At 45.5% G+C, this 20,322-nt stretch overlaps 1 protein-coding gene across 2 annotated transcripts; it reads right to left on the bottom strand.

The window, feature by feature from the left end:
• Nucleotides 1-1,583: 1,583 nt before the first annotated feature.
• On the bottom strand, nucleotides 1,584-20,310 carry LOC138977590 (galactose-1-phosphate uridylyltransferase-like). 2 transcript variants are annotated; one of them, XM_070350370.1, is made up of 9 exons: nucleotides 20,206-20,310; nucleotides 19,474-19,643; nucleotides 18,508-18,583; nucleotides 13,952-14,130; nucleotides 13,527-13,583; nucleotides 12,028-12,283; nucleotides 4,875-4,958; nucleotides 3,343-3,497; nucleotides 1,584-1,882 (listed from the first exon to the last, which is right to left on the bottom strand). In XM_070350370.1, exons 1-9 carry the CDS (start codon nucleotides 20,228-20,230, stop codon nucleotides 1,826-1,828), a joined length of 1,059 nt encoding a protein of 352 aa, XP_070206471.1. In that variant the 5' UTR covers nucleotides 20,231-20,310; the 3' UTR covers nucleotides 1,584-1,825. The 2 variants fall into 2 exon arrangements, with proteins under 2 accessions (XP_070206471.1, XP_070206470.1); XM_070350369.1 differs by lacking the exon at nucleotides 20,206-20,310 and having other exon boundaries at nucleotides 19,474-19,671.
• Nucleotides 20,311-20,322: the final 12 nt, after the last annotated feature.

Here is a 20,322-nt window from a genome sequence, read left to right as displayed (position 1 = left end):
AAATCTTACTTCACACAGATCTTACTGTAAGGCCAAACCTATACTGACATAATTTAAAACGCAAAAAGCACCTTTGCATTTACCAACAGATGAACAATACAGTTAATTGGCCTGTAAGCACATAAAAAGTGCACATGGTTGATTAATCTGTTCCCGTCATCCAAAAGAAAAGAGTGGGGCACAAATAGTCAGTGAATAAACTAAAACAGCACAAAATCTATTCCACAAAGAATTAACATCAGTGTGGATACCTAAACTGATTATGCTAAGTCAATCTGTCATGTGACAAACCAAGAACTGGTTCATTTCATTGAAAAGACAACATCAAATCTCATTGTAATTTGTGAGCAAAAAATGCTAACGGAGAAGAAAAAGAAGTGAGCAACAAAAAATTATGCTTATATAAATATAGTAACATTTGCCAAAGCTAGGTGTACCATCTGGGCATACTAGTTACTATGTGTACTACTGTGGCAAAGTGTGAAAGAATATTGCAATCGGTGATGTACAAGTGGCAACAAAAACAAAACAAAATGTACTCAAATGAAAAACAAACAAACTAAGAAAAAAAATGAAAGTTTTCTTATATTCTAGTCCACATAGATGAGTTACCTACCCTTTAAAATAAGTTGTCCATAATACTAACCCTTTGTCAATAAGTTTTATGTACCTAAATACATACCCTTTGGAATAAATGTTCCAAAATAACCCTTTCTTATCATTTTGATTCTTTCGGTCATACACGTAAAAATCCACTTGTGCTAAAAACATGAGTGAACGTGGGAGTCTAAGCTCATGAACGAAGAAGAAGAAGAAATAGAAGATTCTTTCTCAAATGCAAGTTAGACGATTTTTATTAAAGGGGAAGTGTTTATTTGCACTTGACTAGAAAGGGAGCAAATACTGACATGTGGCCTGTGACATCCGAGTTTTAGATATTGATTTTCACACACACACACACACACACACACACACACACACACACACTTACACTGTGATCAGTGTACATAATAATTAACCAGGTTACCAAGCAAAACAGATTTACACTGTATAACCATAATTGAATTACATTCACAAATCAGCAAATAATAAAACAGACGTACACTGTATAATCAAAATCATATCATATCAAATAAAAACTGTCATGGGCTCTGTTTATTGCCAGTTGTTAAAATAGAAATGTAATCTGACGGGCGCTGTGGCGTGGTGGTAAGACGTCGGCCTCCAAAGCGGAAGGTCGAGGGTTCGAATCCCGGCCGCGGCCGCCTGGTGGGTTAAGTGTGGAGATTTTTCCGATCTCCCAGGTCAACTTATGTGCAGACCTGCTAGTGGCTTATCCCCCTTCGTGTGTACACGCAAGCACAAGACCAAGTGCGCACGAAAAAGATCCTGTAATCCATGTCAGAGTTCGGTGGGTTATAGAAACACGAAAATACCCAGCATGCTTCCTCCGAAAGCGGCGTATGGCTGCCTAAATGGCGGGGTAAAAACGGTCATACACGTAAAATTCCACTCGTGCAAAAACACGAGTGTACGTGGGAGTTTCAGCCCACGAACGCAGAAGAAGAAGAAGAAGAAGAAATGTAATCACACAATTCCCCTGATTCAAAGGCTAAGTTACCCTTAATGCACAATGACACTGCATAACAAACATACACTGTTATGGATTAAAGGCATCAAAACATACCCTGATATTTTCCAAAGCATGCATCTACAAACACAAAAATGCCTTTTGTGATAGTTTCAAATCAAAACCAGTGTCACTGGTAAGCAAAGCAAATTTAACACTCATTTCATGGTTGCCTATCTTTGTCTTGCTCTGTTGTCATCCCTTCTTTTCCTTATAGTGTTGATCAGGAAGCTTCTTGAGTTTGTCAGCAGCCTGTAATTACACAGAAATTCCACACTTTAAAAAAAATGAAAACAGAGCAATGACACACATGCTAACCAAATCAAAATACAGATTACCTCCCTTGAATAATTCACGTTTTCTTCAGGTGTGAACATCCTTGTATGTGCAGCAGGACATCAGCATATCAAAAGAAAAGAAAACATACAGTCTCTATATATGGCCTCATCACCCCCCCCCCCACACCCCCCCCACCACCCCCCCCCCCCCAACCCTAACCCCAGACCTCAGGTAAAACACATTGTCAGCTATCACTCGGGGCAAGCGATCGTTGTTGCAATAAATCATAAACTCCAATGTGTATTTTTTTCATATCAAGTGGACACTACATAACATACACATCGGAGTCAGTTATTTGCTGCTATCTTGGTTTCAACTGGTTGACCGCGTGTTTCCTGTTTGTAACCCAAAATCGGGGTACAACTCAATCAATCAATCAATCAATGAGTCTTATATCGCGCATATTCCGTGGGTACAGTTCTAGGCGCTCTGCAGTGATGCTGTGTGAGATGAAATTTTATACGGCCAGTAGATTGCAGCCATTTCGGCGCATATTTACCTTTCACGGCCTATTATTCCAAGTCACACGGGTATAGATAGACAATTATTAACTGTGCCTAAGCAATTTTGCCAGGAAAGACCCCTTTGTCAATCGTGGGATCTTTAACGTGCACACCCAATGTAGTGTACACGGGGGGAGGTTCGGACACCGAAGAGAGTCTGCACACAAAGTTGACTCTGTGAAATAAATTTCCGCCGAACCTGGGATCGAACTCACGCTGACAGCGGCCAACTGAATACAAATCCAGCGCGCTACCAACTGAGCTACATCCCCGCCAACTCTTGCACAACACTTCAAAATCCTGACAAAAATTATTTCCGGAAAACTTTTATTAGGCTGCAAACTACCGAAGGATGAAAGATACAGTATTTTTCACAGTATAAACTGTATACTGCAGAAAACATCCAGTGCAAAAATAAACTAAACCCATTTCACATTTTCTGAGCTACAGCGTGAACAAATAAACACACCAACAAATTGATATAGAACCAGAATCGGATAAGCCATCCCCAAACGATAACCCTTCTACAAGTCCTTAATGGCAAAAAAACGTAGGACTTTTAATATCAATTTTACTACTAACCCTTCTCATGCAACAGCAGGATACATTAATTAAGCAATTTTAAATGCAAATAATTAAAGTCTTGATTTCTTGTTTCTTCATCTCTGATTTCTTCTTCGATATTACTGTTAGGTGAAAAAGGCGGCAGTCAAAATCAGTTCTATGATTTTCTAACCCTTATTTCAATATTTCACAGGTGAGGGCATTTACACTGTAAATTATTTGCATTGTCTCACCAGCAGTCATTTACTTCTTTTCTGCTAATAATAAAGACAATATCAGCACACAAGTTGAGAAGGTTTACATCACCTGTTCAGCAGTGAGGTCACGCTGTGGCTGTGCCAGCATCTCATACCCCACCATGAACTTTTTCACGGTGGCCGAGCGCAGCAGGGGTGGGTAGTACAGGGCATGCAGCTGCCAGTGACTGCAGTCCTTCTTCAGCCACTCTCCTGTAGGCGCTCCTGTTAATCACAAATATATTTTTATTATAATTATGTCAGCAGATTAGCAGATTAGCAGATTCAGGATGTGCCTGCATGAACACAAAATAAAATATGTTTTTTTCTTCTATGTTTGTGTTGTAGAGCACGGACATTTTTATTTAGTCAAGTTTTGACGAAATGTTTTAACGTAGAGGGGGGAATCGAGACGAGGGTCGTGGTGTATGTGCGTGTGTGTGTCTGTCTGTCTGTCTCTGTGTGTGTGTAGAGCGATTCAGACTAAACTACTGGACCGATCTTTATGAAATTTGACATGAGAGTTCCTAGGTATGAAATCCCCGAACGTTTTTTTCATTTTTTTGATAAATGTCTTTGATGACGTCATATCCGGCTTTTCGTGAAAGTTGAGGCGGCACTGTCACGCCCTCATTTTTCAACCAAATTGGTTGAAATTTTGGTCAAGTAATCTTCGACGAAGCCCAGACTTCGGTATTGCATTTCAGTTTGGTGGCTTAAAAATTAATTAATGACTTTGGTCATTAAAAATCTGAAAATTGTAAAAAAAAATAAAAATTTATAAAACGATCCAAATTTACGTTCATCTTATTCTCCATCATTTTCTGATTCCAAAAACATATAAATATGTTATATTTGGATTAAAAACAAGCTCTGAAAATTAAATATATAAAAATTATGATCAAAATTAAATTGTCGAAATCAATTTAAAAACACTTTCATCTTATTCCTTGTCGGTTCCTGATTCCAAAAACATATAGATATGATATGTTTGGATTAAAAACACGCTCAGAAAGTTAAAACAAAGAGAGGTACAGAAAAGCGTGCTATCCTTCTTAGCGCAACTACTACCCCGCTCTTCTTGTCAATTTCACTGCCTTTGCCATGAGCGGTTGACTGACGATGCTACGAGTATACGGTCTTGCTGAAAAATGGCATTGCGTTCAGTTTCATTCTGTGAGTTCGACAGCTACTTGACTAAATGTTGTATTTTCGCCTTACGCGACTTGTTATTTATTGGATATGCACACAACAAAGTATATTTTCTGAGAGTTTGTGAAATTCCAGTTTTGTATGATGTAATGCAACTGACTATCCTTTCAAGGGAGAAAACCATGAGCACAAACAAACTATTTACTTACAGCATTCACTGACAGCTAGGACACAAGTCTGACTTTATCAATATAATTAATTAGCAAAATGCCATGAAAGGTTTTGTGTATTTTTTTTCACACAGGAGCATCACGTCACAGGTAAAATTGTATCAACAACTTACAGTGGAACCCCCGTTTTAAGACCCCCTCCTTTCTAAGACCTGATTTTCTCAGATTTCTATTAAAAGGGGGGTTCCATTGTTTTACATAAATTTGGAGTACCACTGACCATGCCACCCCATGGAGTAAGGGCAGGAGGTTTCAAAAAGGTTGTCATACTTGGTCAGCAGTTTCTTCAACATTAAGGCCAGGTCTGAAACACACAATTACACTTTGCTGCATTTTTTTTAACAGTCGATGATTTGTGCTTACACTCACCTTATATTGCATAAGCACTGATGCTAAAATTATACTTCTGGAAACTGTACCCAGCATTAGTGTTGTAATGCAACTGTCTTTACAAATAAAAAACAACTTGAATCATTAACTAATCAACTAGTTCAGCCTCCTAGACAATAGGACATCTGCATGCATGATTGTGTAAGAATAAATGCAAAGGCAGAAGTCATGTGGTTACCGGCCCCCGTAGCGCAGTGGTTAGCGCATCGGGCTGCGGGCCGGGAGGTCGTGGGTTCGAATCCCATCAGGGTCATGTGGGTTTTTCGGGCTACGGTCGGCTCATACCCAGAGTGGAAGTGCTATGGTTCCTATGGGAAGGCTGGGATCACACAGCCGAGTGTCATTCACTTAACGAATGCGACTTTGAGGGTGCTCAGGTTCTGTATACCTGACCAACACCGCAGGTGCGGCAGTTCTCGGGCCTGGTTGACGCCAGGATATATTATGACAGTAAGCGTAGAGTGCTGCCCTGTCACGTAGTCTCAAACCAAATTGGAAATCCAAAGCATCATCATTATAATCATCCTCATCTCATTAATCATCCAAAATATAAATTGTCCTTGCTCTTGTGGCCCTTCATGCCCGGAGCTCTCATGGTGACCTTGGTCTCAGTGTTCCTGTTCGATCCTTCCCTGAATAGTAGTTCTGCTGTCAGCCTTCAACGTGTGACGTTCTGGGGGGTCGACAGAGGGACATGGTGGCGGTCTGCTCTCTGGAGGGGACGCTCACTCAGTCTGGCGCCGCGACTTAAAGTTGTTTGTAGGGGGCATGGTAGGTAGTGGGCTGCGTCCGTTAGCTCGGGACAGACCCACTACTGAACACCGTCGAAGTGACTTAGCAGAAGTGCAGTGTCATCTTCCGAGGGTAGCCTACCGCAGCCTACCCGACATCCCCCTTGGAGCGTCTGTAAAATCGACAAGTCTGGCAGCGGAACGAAATTTCAAATTTTAGAAATAAATTTTCATTTAATTAATATACTTACCCAACTCACAAATAGCAATTAACTCTAATTCAGTGCTGGTAATGCTGTACGCGTCCCCTTGGTAACAAGGAAGGCGCCTCTAAAAAAAGAGTGACAGAGACCCGTAAGGGTGTCAAAGCCAGCCCGGAAACGAGGCCCCTTCCGTATGCATGCGCATAAGCCGCCAACTTATCATTCGAAACGAAGCCCAACTCACTCTTTTTTAGACCCCAGTACCCACCACAGCGGGGAGGTGGGAGGGAATAAACGTTGTGAGTTGGGTAAGTATTAATTAAATGAAAATTTATTTCTAAAATTTGAAATTAAATTACATCCTTTACCCAACTCACAAATAGCAGATTGCTACTATAGGTGGCGGGACTTACCAAAATTCAATGAAGAATGACTTGTCCTGCGGCTACCATGGCAGGTAGCGCAAAACTGCCATCCTGACGCAGAGAGGAGATGTCCCTAAGGTAATAGTTCACGAAAACATCCTCAGATCTCCAATAGGCTGCCTCCAAAACTTCGGCCAAGCGGCCTGAACGGAGCACAGCCACCGAGGAGGCCCACGCCCTAGCCTCATGAGTCCTTGCTGAAGTCATGGGAAGAACAGCCCTAACTTCGCCAGACTGAATATGCCACCAGGCGTAAGCATGCCTGATCAACGTGGAGACCCACTTGGTTAAAGTCACTTTCGCGATGTCTTTACTCCTTGCCGTATTAAGCGAAATGAAAAGCAATTTTTGACTTTCAGAACGAATGGACTGAGTTCGAGACAGGTAACTGCTAAGCGTTCTAACCGGACAGTTAACGATGTCTGGGTCTCCAGGAGCAAGAATGTTGCTCAAGGCAGGAATGTTAATGACAGGCGAAATATGGCCCGGTTTCTGATTTTTAGCTAAAAACTCTGGCCTGAATTTGAGCGAAATAGAACCATCTTTTCCGGTTGAGATATCCTTAGCTAAGCCGGAAAAGGCATGAACTTCACTACCTCTACGAGATGTAGCAAGCAAAGTAAGAAAAACTGCCTTGCGCGTCAGATTAACCAAACTGGCTGAATGAATAGGTTCGAACTCGTTAGAAGCCAAGTAACGCAAAACAAGTAACAAATCCCAGGCAGGGAGAGGAGATTTCTCGCGCGCGGCCTTAAGAGAGGCACCCTTAATAACGCTGGAGATGACCCCATCCAGAGAAATCTTATGACCCAGTTGTCGTAACGTTGAAGAAATAGCGGACCTTCGCACACGAAGGGAAGATGCTGACCCCCCCTGCCCTGCTAGCCAAGCCAAATGATTGGCTACCTGCATAGACCTAGGTGCCAAGGGCTTAACTCTGTTCAGCTCACACCATTTAACCCAGGAGGCCCAGTGAGACGAGTAGACCGAACTGGTCGACTTCCTATGAGCATGATTCACAAAGTCTACCGTGGCCGAAGAGGCCCCTGCCTTAAGCAAAGAGCTTCTGACAGTATCCAACCGTGAAGGTTTAACGCCTGAGGGTTCTCGTGATGAATGCCTGACCTGGGTTGCAAGAGTTCTCCCTTTCTTACTGCGATGGGGATAGGCGGTCGAACCGCCAGTCGCAGCAAGTCCGGGAACCAGTGCTGGCTTGGCCAAAATGGGGCAACCAGAACCAGCGCTGGTCTCTCCAAGTCGACCTTCCTGAGAACTTTGCCCAACAGACAAAACGGAGGGAAGGCGTAAGCTGTCAGATTGGACCAGTCCATTTCCAGAGCGTTCACGCCCCACGCCAGAGGATCCGGGAAGGGGGAAACAAACAGAGGAAGCCTCGCTGAATAACGAGTCGCAAACAAGTCGATTTGCGGCTTCTGTATCTGTACCCAAAGTCGGTGCAGGGACTGATGAGACAGGGTCCACTCTGAATGGACCACCTTGTCCCCCCTGCTCAGTGCGTCCGCCAGGACGTTCAAGCTTCCCTTCAGAAAGATGGCTGACAGCAGAATATGATGCGAAACGCACCACTTTAGGATGAGGCACGCCCTGTCTGAGAGACTGCGGGATCTCGTTCCGCCCTGCCTGTTCACATAAGCCGCAACTGTCATGTTGTCGGTGTGCAGTCTGACATGACTGTTCTGAACGAAAGGCAGAAAAGGCTTGGAGCGCCAACGAAACAGCCTCCAACTCCAGCGCGTTGATGTGACGTGAAGGTTGAGACAAGTCCCACACCCCCGACGCCACATGCTCCCCCAGGTGAGCTCCCCACCCCATCAGAGAAGCATCGGTGAAAAGCTCGTTCTCTGGAGACGGGCGAACTATCGGAACTCCCTGTAAAACCCAGGGGAGGAGCCAGACCTGCGTGGTCTCGAAAAACCAGGTCTCCAGCGAAACCTGAGTGTCCCAACCCTGGGTTGACTGATCCCACCGAGACTGAAGGGCAGCCTGAAAAGGCCTTTTGTGCACCCTGCCCAGTGGGATAAGAGTAGCCATAGACTCCATCTGGCCAAGTACCGATGTCAAAACCCGTACACTGGCCAGATTCTCTCCGTGAAGCGCACGAAGCAAGTCTTGAAGCTTGGACACCCTCTTCTGAGACGGGCGGACAGTCCAACTGAGAGTGTCGAACTCCATCCCTAAGTAAGTGAAATTCTGTGATGGAATCAGTTCCGACTTGCCCAGGTTTACGGAGAATCCGAGCTGAGCGGCCTGCCTGAGGACCTTGCGAGTATGAACATGGCACAGATCCCTGTCCTGATTGAGGATCAGCCAGTCGTCCAAGTAGGCTCGCAGACGAATGCCCTCCTTTCTCAGCAGAGAGCAAAGTTGTCGCACCACGATGGTGAAGATCCATGGTGCGAGCGAAAGGCCAAACGGGAGAGCCCTGAACTGATATGCCTTTTCGCCCCAGCGGAAGCGCAACCACTTTCTGTCTGTTACATGCATCAAGACGTGAAAGTATGCATCTGTGAGGTCCACTGAGGTAGCCCAATCGCCTGGGCGAAGTGCCTCTCGCACCGAGGTCGGCGTCTCCATAGTGAACTTCACAGTTCGGAGATACTTGTTCAGAGTAGATAGATCCAGCACCGGTCTCCAAGCCCCCGAGGCTTTTGGCACAACGAAAAGTCTGCCGTAAAACCCCGGGGACCGAAGGTCCAACACCTCCTCTATCGCCCCTTTCAAAAGAAGGGCTGAAACCTCTCCTTGAACTGCGGCTCTCGCCTCTGGATCTCTTGGAGGTTTGCATGGCGGGATTATCCTGGTCAGAGGTGCTTTTTCTCCTGACCAGAGAAGTCGGAACCCCGAACGAACTATCCCAGTAACCCACTTGCTGTCCACCAGCTGCAGCCAGGAAGTGAGGGCCCTGGACGGGCCGCCCGCTACAACCAGTGCGGGGGCTACCGGGATAGCCTGCTCGGGGGAGCTTCATTGGGGGTGAGGCTTACGCCCCGACCCCCTAGAGGCGCCAAAAGATTGGCCCCTCTTCGGGTACGGAGCACCGCGACCCCTACTCGAAGAGGCAAAGGATTGTTTGTGAGTCTTGCCACCACCAGACGAAGCAGTCTGAGGCTTGGCAGAGGACTGTGATTGCGTGTGTGGTTTGTTCTGGGGCTTAGAAAACCCGTGAGAAGCGAGACGGGCTATCGCTAGGTCCCTAGCATCCTGGGTCTCCCTCTGCAGAGCATCAAGAGATGCCTGACCCAACAGGGACCCTTCCGAGAAAGGAGAAACCTTTAAACTCTCGATCGTGGATTTGTTGGTAATCCTAGAACCTGTCAAGAACGCTGTCCTTCTTGAATGCACGGCATGCGCATAAAGGTTAGCGGAGATCACCATCTGTTCTCTAGTGACCTTCGCCAGCGTGGCAAAAAGAGTACTCACATCAAGTGCAGACGCTTCAAAACGAAATTCAAACGGGTCCAACGACGAAGCAATAGACCTAGAAAGGGCCCGCTGCAACGATTCTGACACTGAGGCCAGCTCAAGCTGAGCTCTCCCTGCTTCCTCCAAAGCCAAAAGAGAGGCTTCGGAATACGGGACAACTCTGTTGTTGCCGTAGCCATCCTCCCTCAAAGAAGCCAATTCCGGGGAAACCGGAAGCACAGTAGCGGGCAAAGCAAACGTCTCGACCAAACTGATAGGACGAGGGGTGAGCCTAAGTTTCTGAATCCCAGAAACAGCCCTCTCCCCCGCTTTAGCCAACCAAGGCAACACATCCTCTGGTGCCTCTCCGTGTTGAGCCAACAACGGCACCGCAGGAGTATTCCTTCCCTTGAACACATGTGCCAAGACATAAGCAACCGATGACGACTCCCGAAACCGGAACTGATCCTTCGGACTCTTGGAGGACCGAAAATCGTCAAAGGCGGACAGCGGTGGTGGAAGTCTCTGCTTGCTTCGCACCACCCCTTCCGGAAAGTACTTAAAAGCCGTCTCAGCTGCCGACGCCACTGCGCTCGACAGCTTAAACGGCACGTTAAGTTGGGTGTCATCCACAGCCGTGGAAGCACCCTCATCCATCTCTTCAGCCTGCTCGCCATCGCAGTCAGGCAGGTGAACCCCAGAGAGACTCTCCTGGTCAGCTCCGGAGACACCATCATCTTCCTGCCCCCAGGGCGGAAGGGGAAATGATCGACCCGACTCTGAGTGAGAGTGGTATGACAAATCCCTACGAACAACAGGGCTCCTAGCCTCTACCGAAAGCGCTCGATGCGGATTAACGGCGGGGGTTTCGGTGCTTTCGCCGCGAACACGGTCTACTCGCTCCTGTTTTCGCACACCACTGGCACCGGAGAACCCGGCACCATGTGGTGAGGACATACCTTCAAAGAGCCCATGCTCAGACAACGAGGGCACAAGACGTCCATCGCCCTGCTGCGACGCATGAACCTCAGCCCGGACCACCGAAGTAGCAGCCACAGCTGCACCTGCGAGAGAGGAAGCTGAAACGGAAGAACGTAACTCTGCTTTCGTCGCCGTCAAATCTGCGGCCAAAGTCGAAACCTGTGAACTAATAGTCAGAAGCAAAGACGCAATATCGGAGGGCAAAAACCCTGAATCGCCAGGGGCCCCCGACAACAAAGCATGTTTATCCACATTCGAAACATTTTTGTCACAAGGCGTGACCTTGTCCTTTTCAACGGACAAAATGGCGGACGAAGTTTTGTCAACAACTTTCGGACATTTATCAATCCCCGACCCAGAAGAAGAAGCGGCCTTTCCAGCACTCTCCCTTCTAGAAGAAGACTTAGACGAAGCTAAACTAGCAGTAGGAGAAGTAGTAGCCGAAGCCTGTCTCGAACTAGTCTTAGGCTTGACGCTATCCGCCATGGTAAAGCAAACTCACGAAAAAATATTTCTTCAAGAAAATTTCATAAGTTCACAAACATGCGACAATATGTCGCCAAAGTTACAAAAACAAGAAATCTCTCACCCAATAACGGCAAGGATGCAGACCCAGCTAGGCGGCAGACCAAGGGGTAGAAGCCAAAGTCAAAAGACCAAGCAACAAGACTGAAAACAGTCGGAGCGTACAGTAAAGCGACCAGTCCTGTTGGGCGCTGAGTTGAGAATGATAAGTTGGCGGCTTATGCGCATGCATACGGAAGGGGCCTCGTTTCCGGGCTGGCTTTGACACCCTTACGGGTCTCTGTCACTCTTTTTTTAGAGGCGCCTTCCTTGTTACCAAGGGGACGCGTACAGCGTTACCAGCACTGAACTAGAGTTAATTGCTATTTGTGAGTTGGGTAAAGGATGTAATTTAATTCAGAGGTGGTTGGAAAAGCGAGTGCAGGGACAGGGCGGTGTGAGAACACAACGGGACAAAGGAACAGGTGTAAAGACGAGAAAAAAAGAAAAAAAAGAAGTCATGCGGTCAATAAGATTCTGAAAACAGAATTTCAAAAGACTCGAAAAATGTGAATCTGCATGCACAGCATATACCACCCCTTAAACTTTATTTTAACAAAACAACAAAGACAACAGAAAAATGAAAAAAAAGAATAAATAAATGATGCAAAGTAAACCACATCTGTATCACACCAACTTATTACACATTGCCTTACCATTTCTCTCCTCATCAGTCAAATCCTCTATCCTCAGCACGTGTCGTCGTGGCAACAGCATAGTTTCGTAGGGCCACACAGCCCAGTAGGGAACCAGCCACACCCAGTGAGCTGTCTCCAGCACAAGGCGCTCCTGTTTCTTCAGTTCTTTGTCCAGATAGTCCACCAGCAGAGGTTTGCCGTGTTTCTCTTTGTACACCCTCTGAGTTCTTTCTTTGGCTGCTAGCTCGTTGGGCAGGAATGAACTGGACCACACCTTAAAATGGAAAGGAGATTTTACAGAATGTATGTGTGCTTTCATGTGCACACAGACAGACATACAGACAGACACGCACCCACACACACACACAAAACAATCGCAAACAATGAAGCTATGGCTGAAGACTGGCTGTGGAGTATGTGCTAGACAAACAGAACATTTTGATGGAAGTTTGCTGGGCGAGTCCAATACAGTCGAGATCATTTAACACGAAAAACGATAAGCCGAAAAAAAACATTACGCGAAACGTGTTGTCAGTCCCAATCATTCCCTTCATAAACCCTACTAAAAAAACCATCATAACGCGAAATAAAACGATCTGAGACTCACGGAAAAAACGTTTACACGAAGCCGATTCTCGGTCTCTTGCACCACCAAACAACTGTTTTTTTCAACTTGTAGCTTCCAAAGCGAGAAGTGTTCACGTGTTTGCACGGCCCATTGAAAGAAAGAATGAAATGGTCGACGTCAACTTAGACTTTATCACGAAGTCGGTACAGCTCTCTTGTGGTGTTTGCTTCTTGCGCGTGCATATTCTTCCCAATAATTCCATATTCTCTCACTTTGGAAATTGGAGCAGACGGCACACAAATGTCACGGTGTATCAAGATTCTGAAGCCACTTCCGAAAACACTCTAAGGCTTACGCGCGTTTGTTCGGTTGGTCAGCACCGATCAACTCTGTTGAAGCGTTTATACTTAAAACGGGTATCTTCTATGCTTTAATCATTTCATCACTTCATTGGCCCGTCAAAAGACGGAAAAAAGCGGCTTCCTTTGGAAATAGAGTCTTTTATTCGCTGTCAGAGAAATGAAGCGACCCGAAAGTCAGACTCCTGCGAAGTTAACAACAACAAGACGCGGGCTGTATTCTTACACAAAAGAGTACTTCCGTTCAAACCAAAAGCTGAAACCGAATCGCGTCAGCAGTTCAAACGAGTTTCGCGAACATCGCTGCAAGTAAACCGATTTCAAAATAGTTTGATCATTTTCGTTATCGCGAAAAAACGTTAACTCGAAAAAAATTATTGGTCCCTTTCATTTCGTGTAAAGCGATCTCAACTGTACATGCAACATGAACTAGAAAACAGGTTGTTCTTGGTCTTATTGAGCTGATTCAAAGAGGGAATTGAGATTGGAGAAAAATCATGTTGAACTGATTTCAGGTGAATTTTGCCCACTGACAAACTGCATGATTCTCAATGAACTGAAACATGTAGGTCTGATCGCTGCATCCATACCTGACAATGAGGGTGTGGGTTGGAACATCCCATGGCGCTGCCCCGGTTTTCAAAGATCTGAAAGCAAACAATTTTTGTTCAGCCAACACGTCTATTAACTTGATACAGGCTGAAACAGTCACACACATGGCACATGTACTACTGGATTTTTTTTCTCTCAAACAATCCGAGCTTCTGAAGGATAAAAAGTTCAGTTTTTTTTTATTTACAAGGAGTTACGTATACAAACAGGTATACTATCGGAAAATCCTATGTCATCTGCAATGAATTTTTTCAGCTGACCTGTGGCTTTTATTAACACGCTTTGAAATAATGCTAGAAAGAGAGGTTGCAAAAATTGTGAGATAGAAAAGATGAAAGATTCATTTACCATCTAGTCCAATATCAAAACAATCTGAAATCACAAAACGTAATAACAAACCGACCTGCACCCACGTGTAAGTTTTTCCAAGGTCAGCATTGATCTCTGCCCATGTGTCCACGACCTTGCGAATGTCCTTGAGTTCCATCAAGGGCAAGGTTATGTCCGACCAGGGATGGAAGCACATGACCTTGCATGTTCCTTGAGCCTGCGCCGTCTGAAACAGGGGGTCATCACTCGGCTCTGAAACAGGTCAAAACAGTTCCGGCATATTCAGCGAAAGATCACATTTAAAAGGGCAGTAACTGTGCTCAGCAGAATGCCAAATTTTTATCTATGCCAATGGAAGTTACTTTGAAAACCCATTGGTAAGAATGGAAAAAACATGATAGGACAAGCATCACACTTCTGAGTCATGAAAAAAGACAAAAGATGATGCATGACAAGCATTTATAACTTTTAAGACTCAGTAACTAAATACTTTCACTATACACAAAATTTGATTGTAAGCGAGCTGGCCATTGGAAAGGCCTGCGAGTTTGGAGCAGCGGGCGTAGTGCACTGGAACAATTTCACAACAGCTGTCACTGGACAGAGCGGGTGTGGTGCTATGCTTGGTAACACGATAGTGTGAGTCCGTTCTCGCCGCTGAATTGTTTTGCTCCAACGGACCACCACAGTTAAAGACCCATTCTCGTCAGCAATAAAACTGTCCCTTGTCAATTGCTTCTCAGGGTCAAACACCTGGCCGAACACATTGGACTTGCGTAACAACCCGAAAAAGAGGACAAGACATGCTGCCCAAAATATGCAGTCCTGTGTTACATGCAAACGCAACTTTCCTTTTATTTTCATTAACACCTCTGGTGTTATGGGTGTCTTCCGCTGCACAGCACATCCTTTAATCCGTTCAATGCCTTTTAGTGTACTTTTCACAAGCCACGAGTCTTGCATTGGGTTGACCAATCCACACTCTATGTGCAACAGCCTCACAATGTTAAGGTATTGTCTCACAGTTGAAGGCTTTCGAGTGCGCGCTAAATATGCAGCATATAATGTAACAGTCTCTTCATCAGCAGGCACCGGCGCAATACACAGTTTTTCACAAAAGTCAAGGTAAATCCTCAGATGCGTCGAATATGTTCTTTTAGTGTTTGTCGCAAATGTCTGTCCTCGAAAAATCGCCACTTCCCGTCTGAGCTCAACCTTGAGACCATTTGACTCGCCTATTGGACAGACATAACAAAGCCTTAGTAGACATATGTTTGGTTAAATCAAATATTTCTCCACCTTTACCATGCCACCAATTGGACAACAACACAAACAACTTAGCTATGTTGTCTCGTTCATGCAACCGAGACACAGTATCAGCCACAATATTGATGCTTCCTGACACAGAAATAGCCCGCACAACACAGTCATGTTTCGCACATATCCAAAACATTTGTCTGAGAAGCCTGTTCACAAACGCATTTCGCGAACGTCCCTTGTTGATAATGCCTTTTGTGACGGTACTATCAGTTTGCACTATTACCGTTCTGCCTCTCCACAAGGGGGCCCACTGCTTCACTGCCTGAAAAACTGCACAAACCTCTTTATAATTTATATGCAGCTTTTCCGCTGCTGGCAGATCACAGTGAAACACAGTATAGAGCCAATCCCCTTGGCAGAATGCACCCGCTGCTTGATTACAAGCGTCCACGTGTACGCGCACATTTGTTTGCTCGTTGAAAAACACAGTTCCGTTGAAAACTCGTAGATAAGTAAGCCACCACGAGAGATCGCCTTTAAAGCCTGAGGTCAATCTGACCTTGTGGCTTTGCTGCTGCAGCGGGGCGATTAAGTCCAGAATACGGCGAAGAAAAAATTTACCTCCTCGCACTGCCTGGCACGCCCAATTAAGAAGCCCAGCTATGCTCTGCAATTGGAGTTTCGTTGCCCGCTTTCTATGCTGAAACTGCCGAAGCCGCTCTTCCAGTTTGTTGAGTTTGTCTTTACCCAAGGACAAGGTGCTCGCCCGCGTGTCGATGTCCACCCCCAGAAAGGTGATTTTCTGGGTTGGCCCCACCACTTTTTTCCAGCTAATAAGGAACCCTAACTTACGCAACAACCTAATCAGACAATGCAGCGCTGCGTTGCACGTGTCGTACGTAGGGGCTACTATCAAGAAATCATCTATGTAAACTACCACATCTTTGTAACCTTTCCTGGCCATGCACCTCCTTACAGCTTGTGACAAGCGGTGAAATATAGAGGGTCCCAGACAGGACCCAAAGGGCAAGCGAGTATCAAACATATACGTAGAGTGAGTGTCATTATGAAACTTCCATTTCAATCCCGTTACGCTGTAATTATCAGGATGAATAGCGACTGAGCGATACGCTGATTTTAAATCCACTTTTGCACACCAGTACCCAGGTTTTGCTAGTCTACAAGCCTCTTCTAGAGTTTGGAACTGAACTGGGTCAGCAGAGACATAATCATTCATAGCTGCCCCACGTGGCCTGCTAGCGTCGTGAATGACCCGTATATCACCATCATCTTTAGGTATTGCTGCCAATGCACTCACAATGTCTGGCTTAGTGTTAGTAACAATATAATGTCCTTTGCTAATCTGGTCTAGGAGTTCTTTCTCGACCCCGTCTTTATGTTGTTTGGCTGACTGATGATTTCTAACTTCAACCTTATCTACCGCTATGTTTTCAGGTATCAAACGAAATCCGTGTCTAATTCCGTCTAGCAAATATTTTCTGTCTCTATCATGCCGCAGTTCTTCTTCCCACACGTCTAATTTGCTATTTATGGACCCTGTTTTTCCAACAAAATTCCCAGAAAAAGTTTTTTCAGTTCTAACTAAGCTGGAAAGTGGGGGACCTACCCTTGCTGAAGCCTGCTGCGCGTTGTCCTAGGCGATGCTAGTAGTCGCCGCGGCCGCTGCTTTACCGCTGCCTGCCAGTGCGTGATCTTTAGACGGATGGTCCGCCTTACCACAGGTAGCACAACTATGGTCAAAGTTGCACCTGTCGCCGTAGGTGCAGTTCCCTTTGTTCCACTGTAGGCAGAACGGTATTCCCTTCGCGTTAGTCCGACGCTTGTTCGGTGCCGCCACGTTGGTACCAGGTTGCTGGCGCTGTTGTCCTGTCCCTATGGGCTTCTCCCGCAACGCCACCACTGACAGGTGAGGAGTATCGGCCCCCCATCGATGGCCGGTCGCCGCCTGCAGACTCCTGTACTCGTCGTCGTACATGAGTACAGAAGCCCACGTGTATCTGCACGCCAGCTCCGACACCTTCACCGTGTAAGCAATGTAATCAAACACTGACTCTTCGGTGTCCAACTCTCCGTTTTTGATGAGTTCCGCCATTATTCGGCCGTTGGCCGCCATCCACACAGCTGGGCTCACTCTTTCGAGCTTTTGTTTTTGCCCTGCCATTTTCAGAGATATCCCTCCACCCAGGTCGATCTCTTCACTCTCCCTTGCCGCTGATGAAATAAAATCCACCACCCTAAGGGCTGACTCACCTGAGTCTTTTCTCCTGGCTGTCAGGTACACGCTTGGGTCCAGGTCGACCCTGTCCGACCGGGGCTGTTTGCCTTGACCCTGGACAGGCTGTAGCAGATCATCCAAAGTCATTCGGCTCTGCTTTTGTTTCTGAGCTGGAGCCCCTAGGGGGACACCGATTGTTGGTCCACACAAAGGCCCGCCACCATTGTCTTCCTGTATCTCTTTCACTGCTTCCTTCAAAAGCAGAAAGTCTGCCTTGCACAACCGCAGGTCTTTCAAGTCCTGGTTTTCAATCAAGCAAAGGCACTTATGGGCCTTTTGGCCAAGCAAGCCTTCTTTTTTCAATGCAGCTTGCACATCCTCTCCAATTTCGTGTTTCTCTATCCACTCGGATAGCGAAAACTCCATGCCGAATTGAAATTGCTGCTTTGCTGTAGCGCGGCTGGCGACTGAGTGACCTACAACTAACCCTCAGTTCCCTCCAGTTCCAGAGTTTCACCCTCCCTTCCTCAGTGACTACTTTCTCACGCCCACGCATACCCACCATCCGCACTCTACCTGCCCTCCCCTCCCCGCCGCTACCCCTGCTAGCCGTCAACTGTCAGATTTCCTAATTCTTCCGTTCCCATCCCTCTGCCCTAGATCTTACCCCCCCCCCCCTCCTCTGACCGTGAGAACTCTTACAGCTAAACTGCAATTTTACAAATTTTCACTTTAAAAGGGCAGTAACTGTGCTCAGCAGAATGCCAAATTTGTATATATGCCAATGGAAGTTACTTTGAAAACCCATTGGTAAGAATGGAAAAAACATGATAGGACAAGCATCACACTTCTGAGTCATGAAAAAAGACAAAAGATGATGCATGACAAGCATTTATAACTTTTAAGACTCAGTAACTAAATACTTTCACTATACACAAAATTTGATTGTAAGCGAACCTTTTTTCAATTACTGTTTTTGGTTGTGAAGAGTAATGGAAAACAAAAAATATAACGATCAAAATCAGCACCACATTATCCAGTGTCATTAATGTAACAAGTGAATTAATGTTTAAAAAAATATCTATAAACTAGAGGTATCAAACCTGATTAAATTCACAGTGTATTTCCTTTACCTGGCTTGGGCGTTTCTTCCAAGATAGCTTGAAAGTCATTTGTGAAGACATAGGTCCCTTCATAGTTTGGATTTACCTTTCAGGAAAGAGACACAGAAATAGTAATGATGTGTATTAGTAATGTGTGATCAATATTTCGAGTTTTTCCTTGATGAAATCACGGAAGAAAGGAAAAGAATAAATAAATAAAAAACATATCATCCATTTTCTACCTTAGAATAACGCTAGAGGAGCATGCAAGATCAAATGTTCCCAACAAAATATGTGAGGTTAGGTTATGACAATTATAGACGCCTCACTGTGGTTTACGTGTTCAAGCGTGTTAACCATCCCTCCCCCCATCAACCCCCTCACAAACTAGTCAGAACCTTCCATGTTTTAGAGAACTTTTACTGACACTGGCGGGGATGTAGCTCAGTCGGTAGCGCACTGGATTTGTATCCAGTTGGCCGCTGTCAGCGTGAGTTCGTCCCCACATTCGGCGAGAGATTTATTTCTCAGAGTCAACTTTGTGTGCAGACTCTCCTCGGTGTACACGCAAGCACAAGACCAAGTGCGCACGAAAAAGATCCTGTAATCCATGTCAGAGTTCGGTGGGTTATAGAAACACGAAAATACCCAGCATGCCCTCCTCCGAAAGCGGCGTATGGCTGCCTAAATGGCGGGGTAAAAACGGTCATACACGTAAAAGCCGTGGGAGTTTCAGCCCATGAACGAACAAACAAACAAACTGACACTTAATTCAGTGTACCACATAGACAGAGCAAGGGAAATAATTATGTTCAGAAAACAACACAGAGAAGAAAAAAATGCAAGAAAGAGCATAAACACCATGAGCTTCAACATAACAAACTTGCTGCCTCGATCCTCCTCCCTCCCCCTTTTAAATAGTTATATTTTTGACTTGCTGCCTTTTTAATGAACCAATTATTTGCAGAACAAAATTTCTTGTCAAATCTAACGCACCTTTCCATTGGGGCGTGTGGCGCCAGGGCAGAGTGGATTCTTAGGGTCATGTCTTGGAATGACTGCTTCCTCCGCCTTTTCCACCTGGCCTTGCCATGGCCGCTTTGAACGGTGTGGGGACACCAGCACCCAGTCATCCCGCAGGGGGTTGTAGCGAATATGTGGATGTTCTGTAAACGAGAGAAAATTGTAAGTCATGCTCCCCTGTCTATTGTTTCAGTTGTGAAAGAAAACATATGATTGTTTCTGTTGTGACCGTTTATTTTTTTCCTTTTCAAGGTATAATGTCAGCAAAAGGAAACCGAACTGAAAAGGAAACGTGTCATGTCACACTTGCCTGGCACATTCCAGTCAACAATGTTGTTTCACACCAAGGGCTGACAGTGACAGTCAAGCTTAGCTGAAATGTAAGCTGTTGTGAAATGTAGAGGATGCAAGAATGCACAGGGAAATGTAACACATAGCAGCTCTCCCGACTATTCCCTAACTGGAATCTTGTCTAAACCGGAGTTGGATGAATGACTTTCGACTATGGCGTGCACATATGTGCACACCCACAGACATCAAGAACAGCTAACGTAAACATCTTGAGTAGATATTAACATGATCTAGAGACAAAGAGAGATAATGCACAGCAAACAAAATACAACATATTTAGGCCAGAACAGAAAGAGAAAACAGATAGAAACTGGAAACTGGAAACTAATGTCTGAGAAATTCAAAAATGACCACCTGACGGATCAAAAGACCCCGACATTTCGAAACAAATTAACAAAACACCACTCGTCTCATCAAATCCTGCGTGCAGCAGACGACCTTCTTACACTTCCGGTTTCTAATCGCTTTGCG

Source organism: Littorina saxatilis, linkage group LG1, assembly GCF_037325665.1.
Source record: "Littorina saxatilis isolate snail1 linkage group LG1, US_GU_Lsax_2.0, whole genome shotgun sequence".
Taxonomy (NCBI): Eukaryota; Metazoa; Mollusca; class Gastropoda; order Littorinimorpha; family Littorinidae; genus Littorina; species Littorina saxatilis.
The sequence above is the reverse complement of the archived record's forward strand: the minus strand, read 5'-3'. Positions and strand labels throughout refer to the sequence as shown.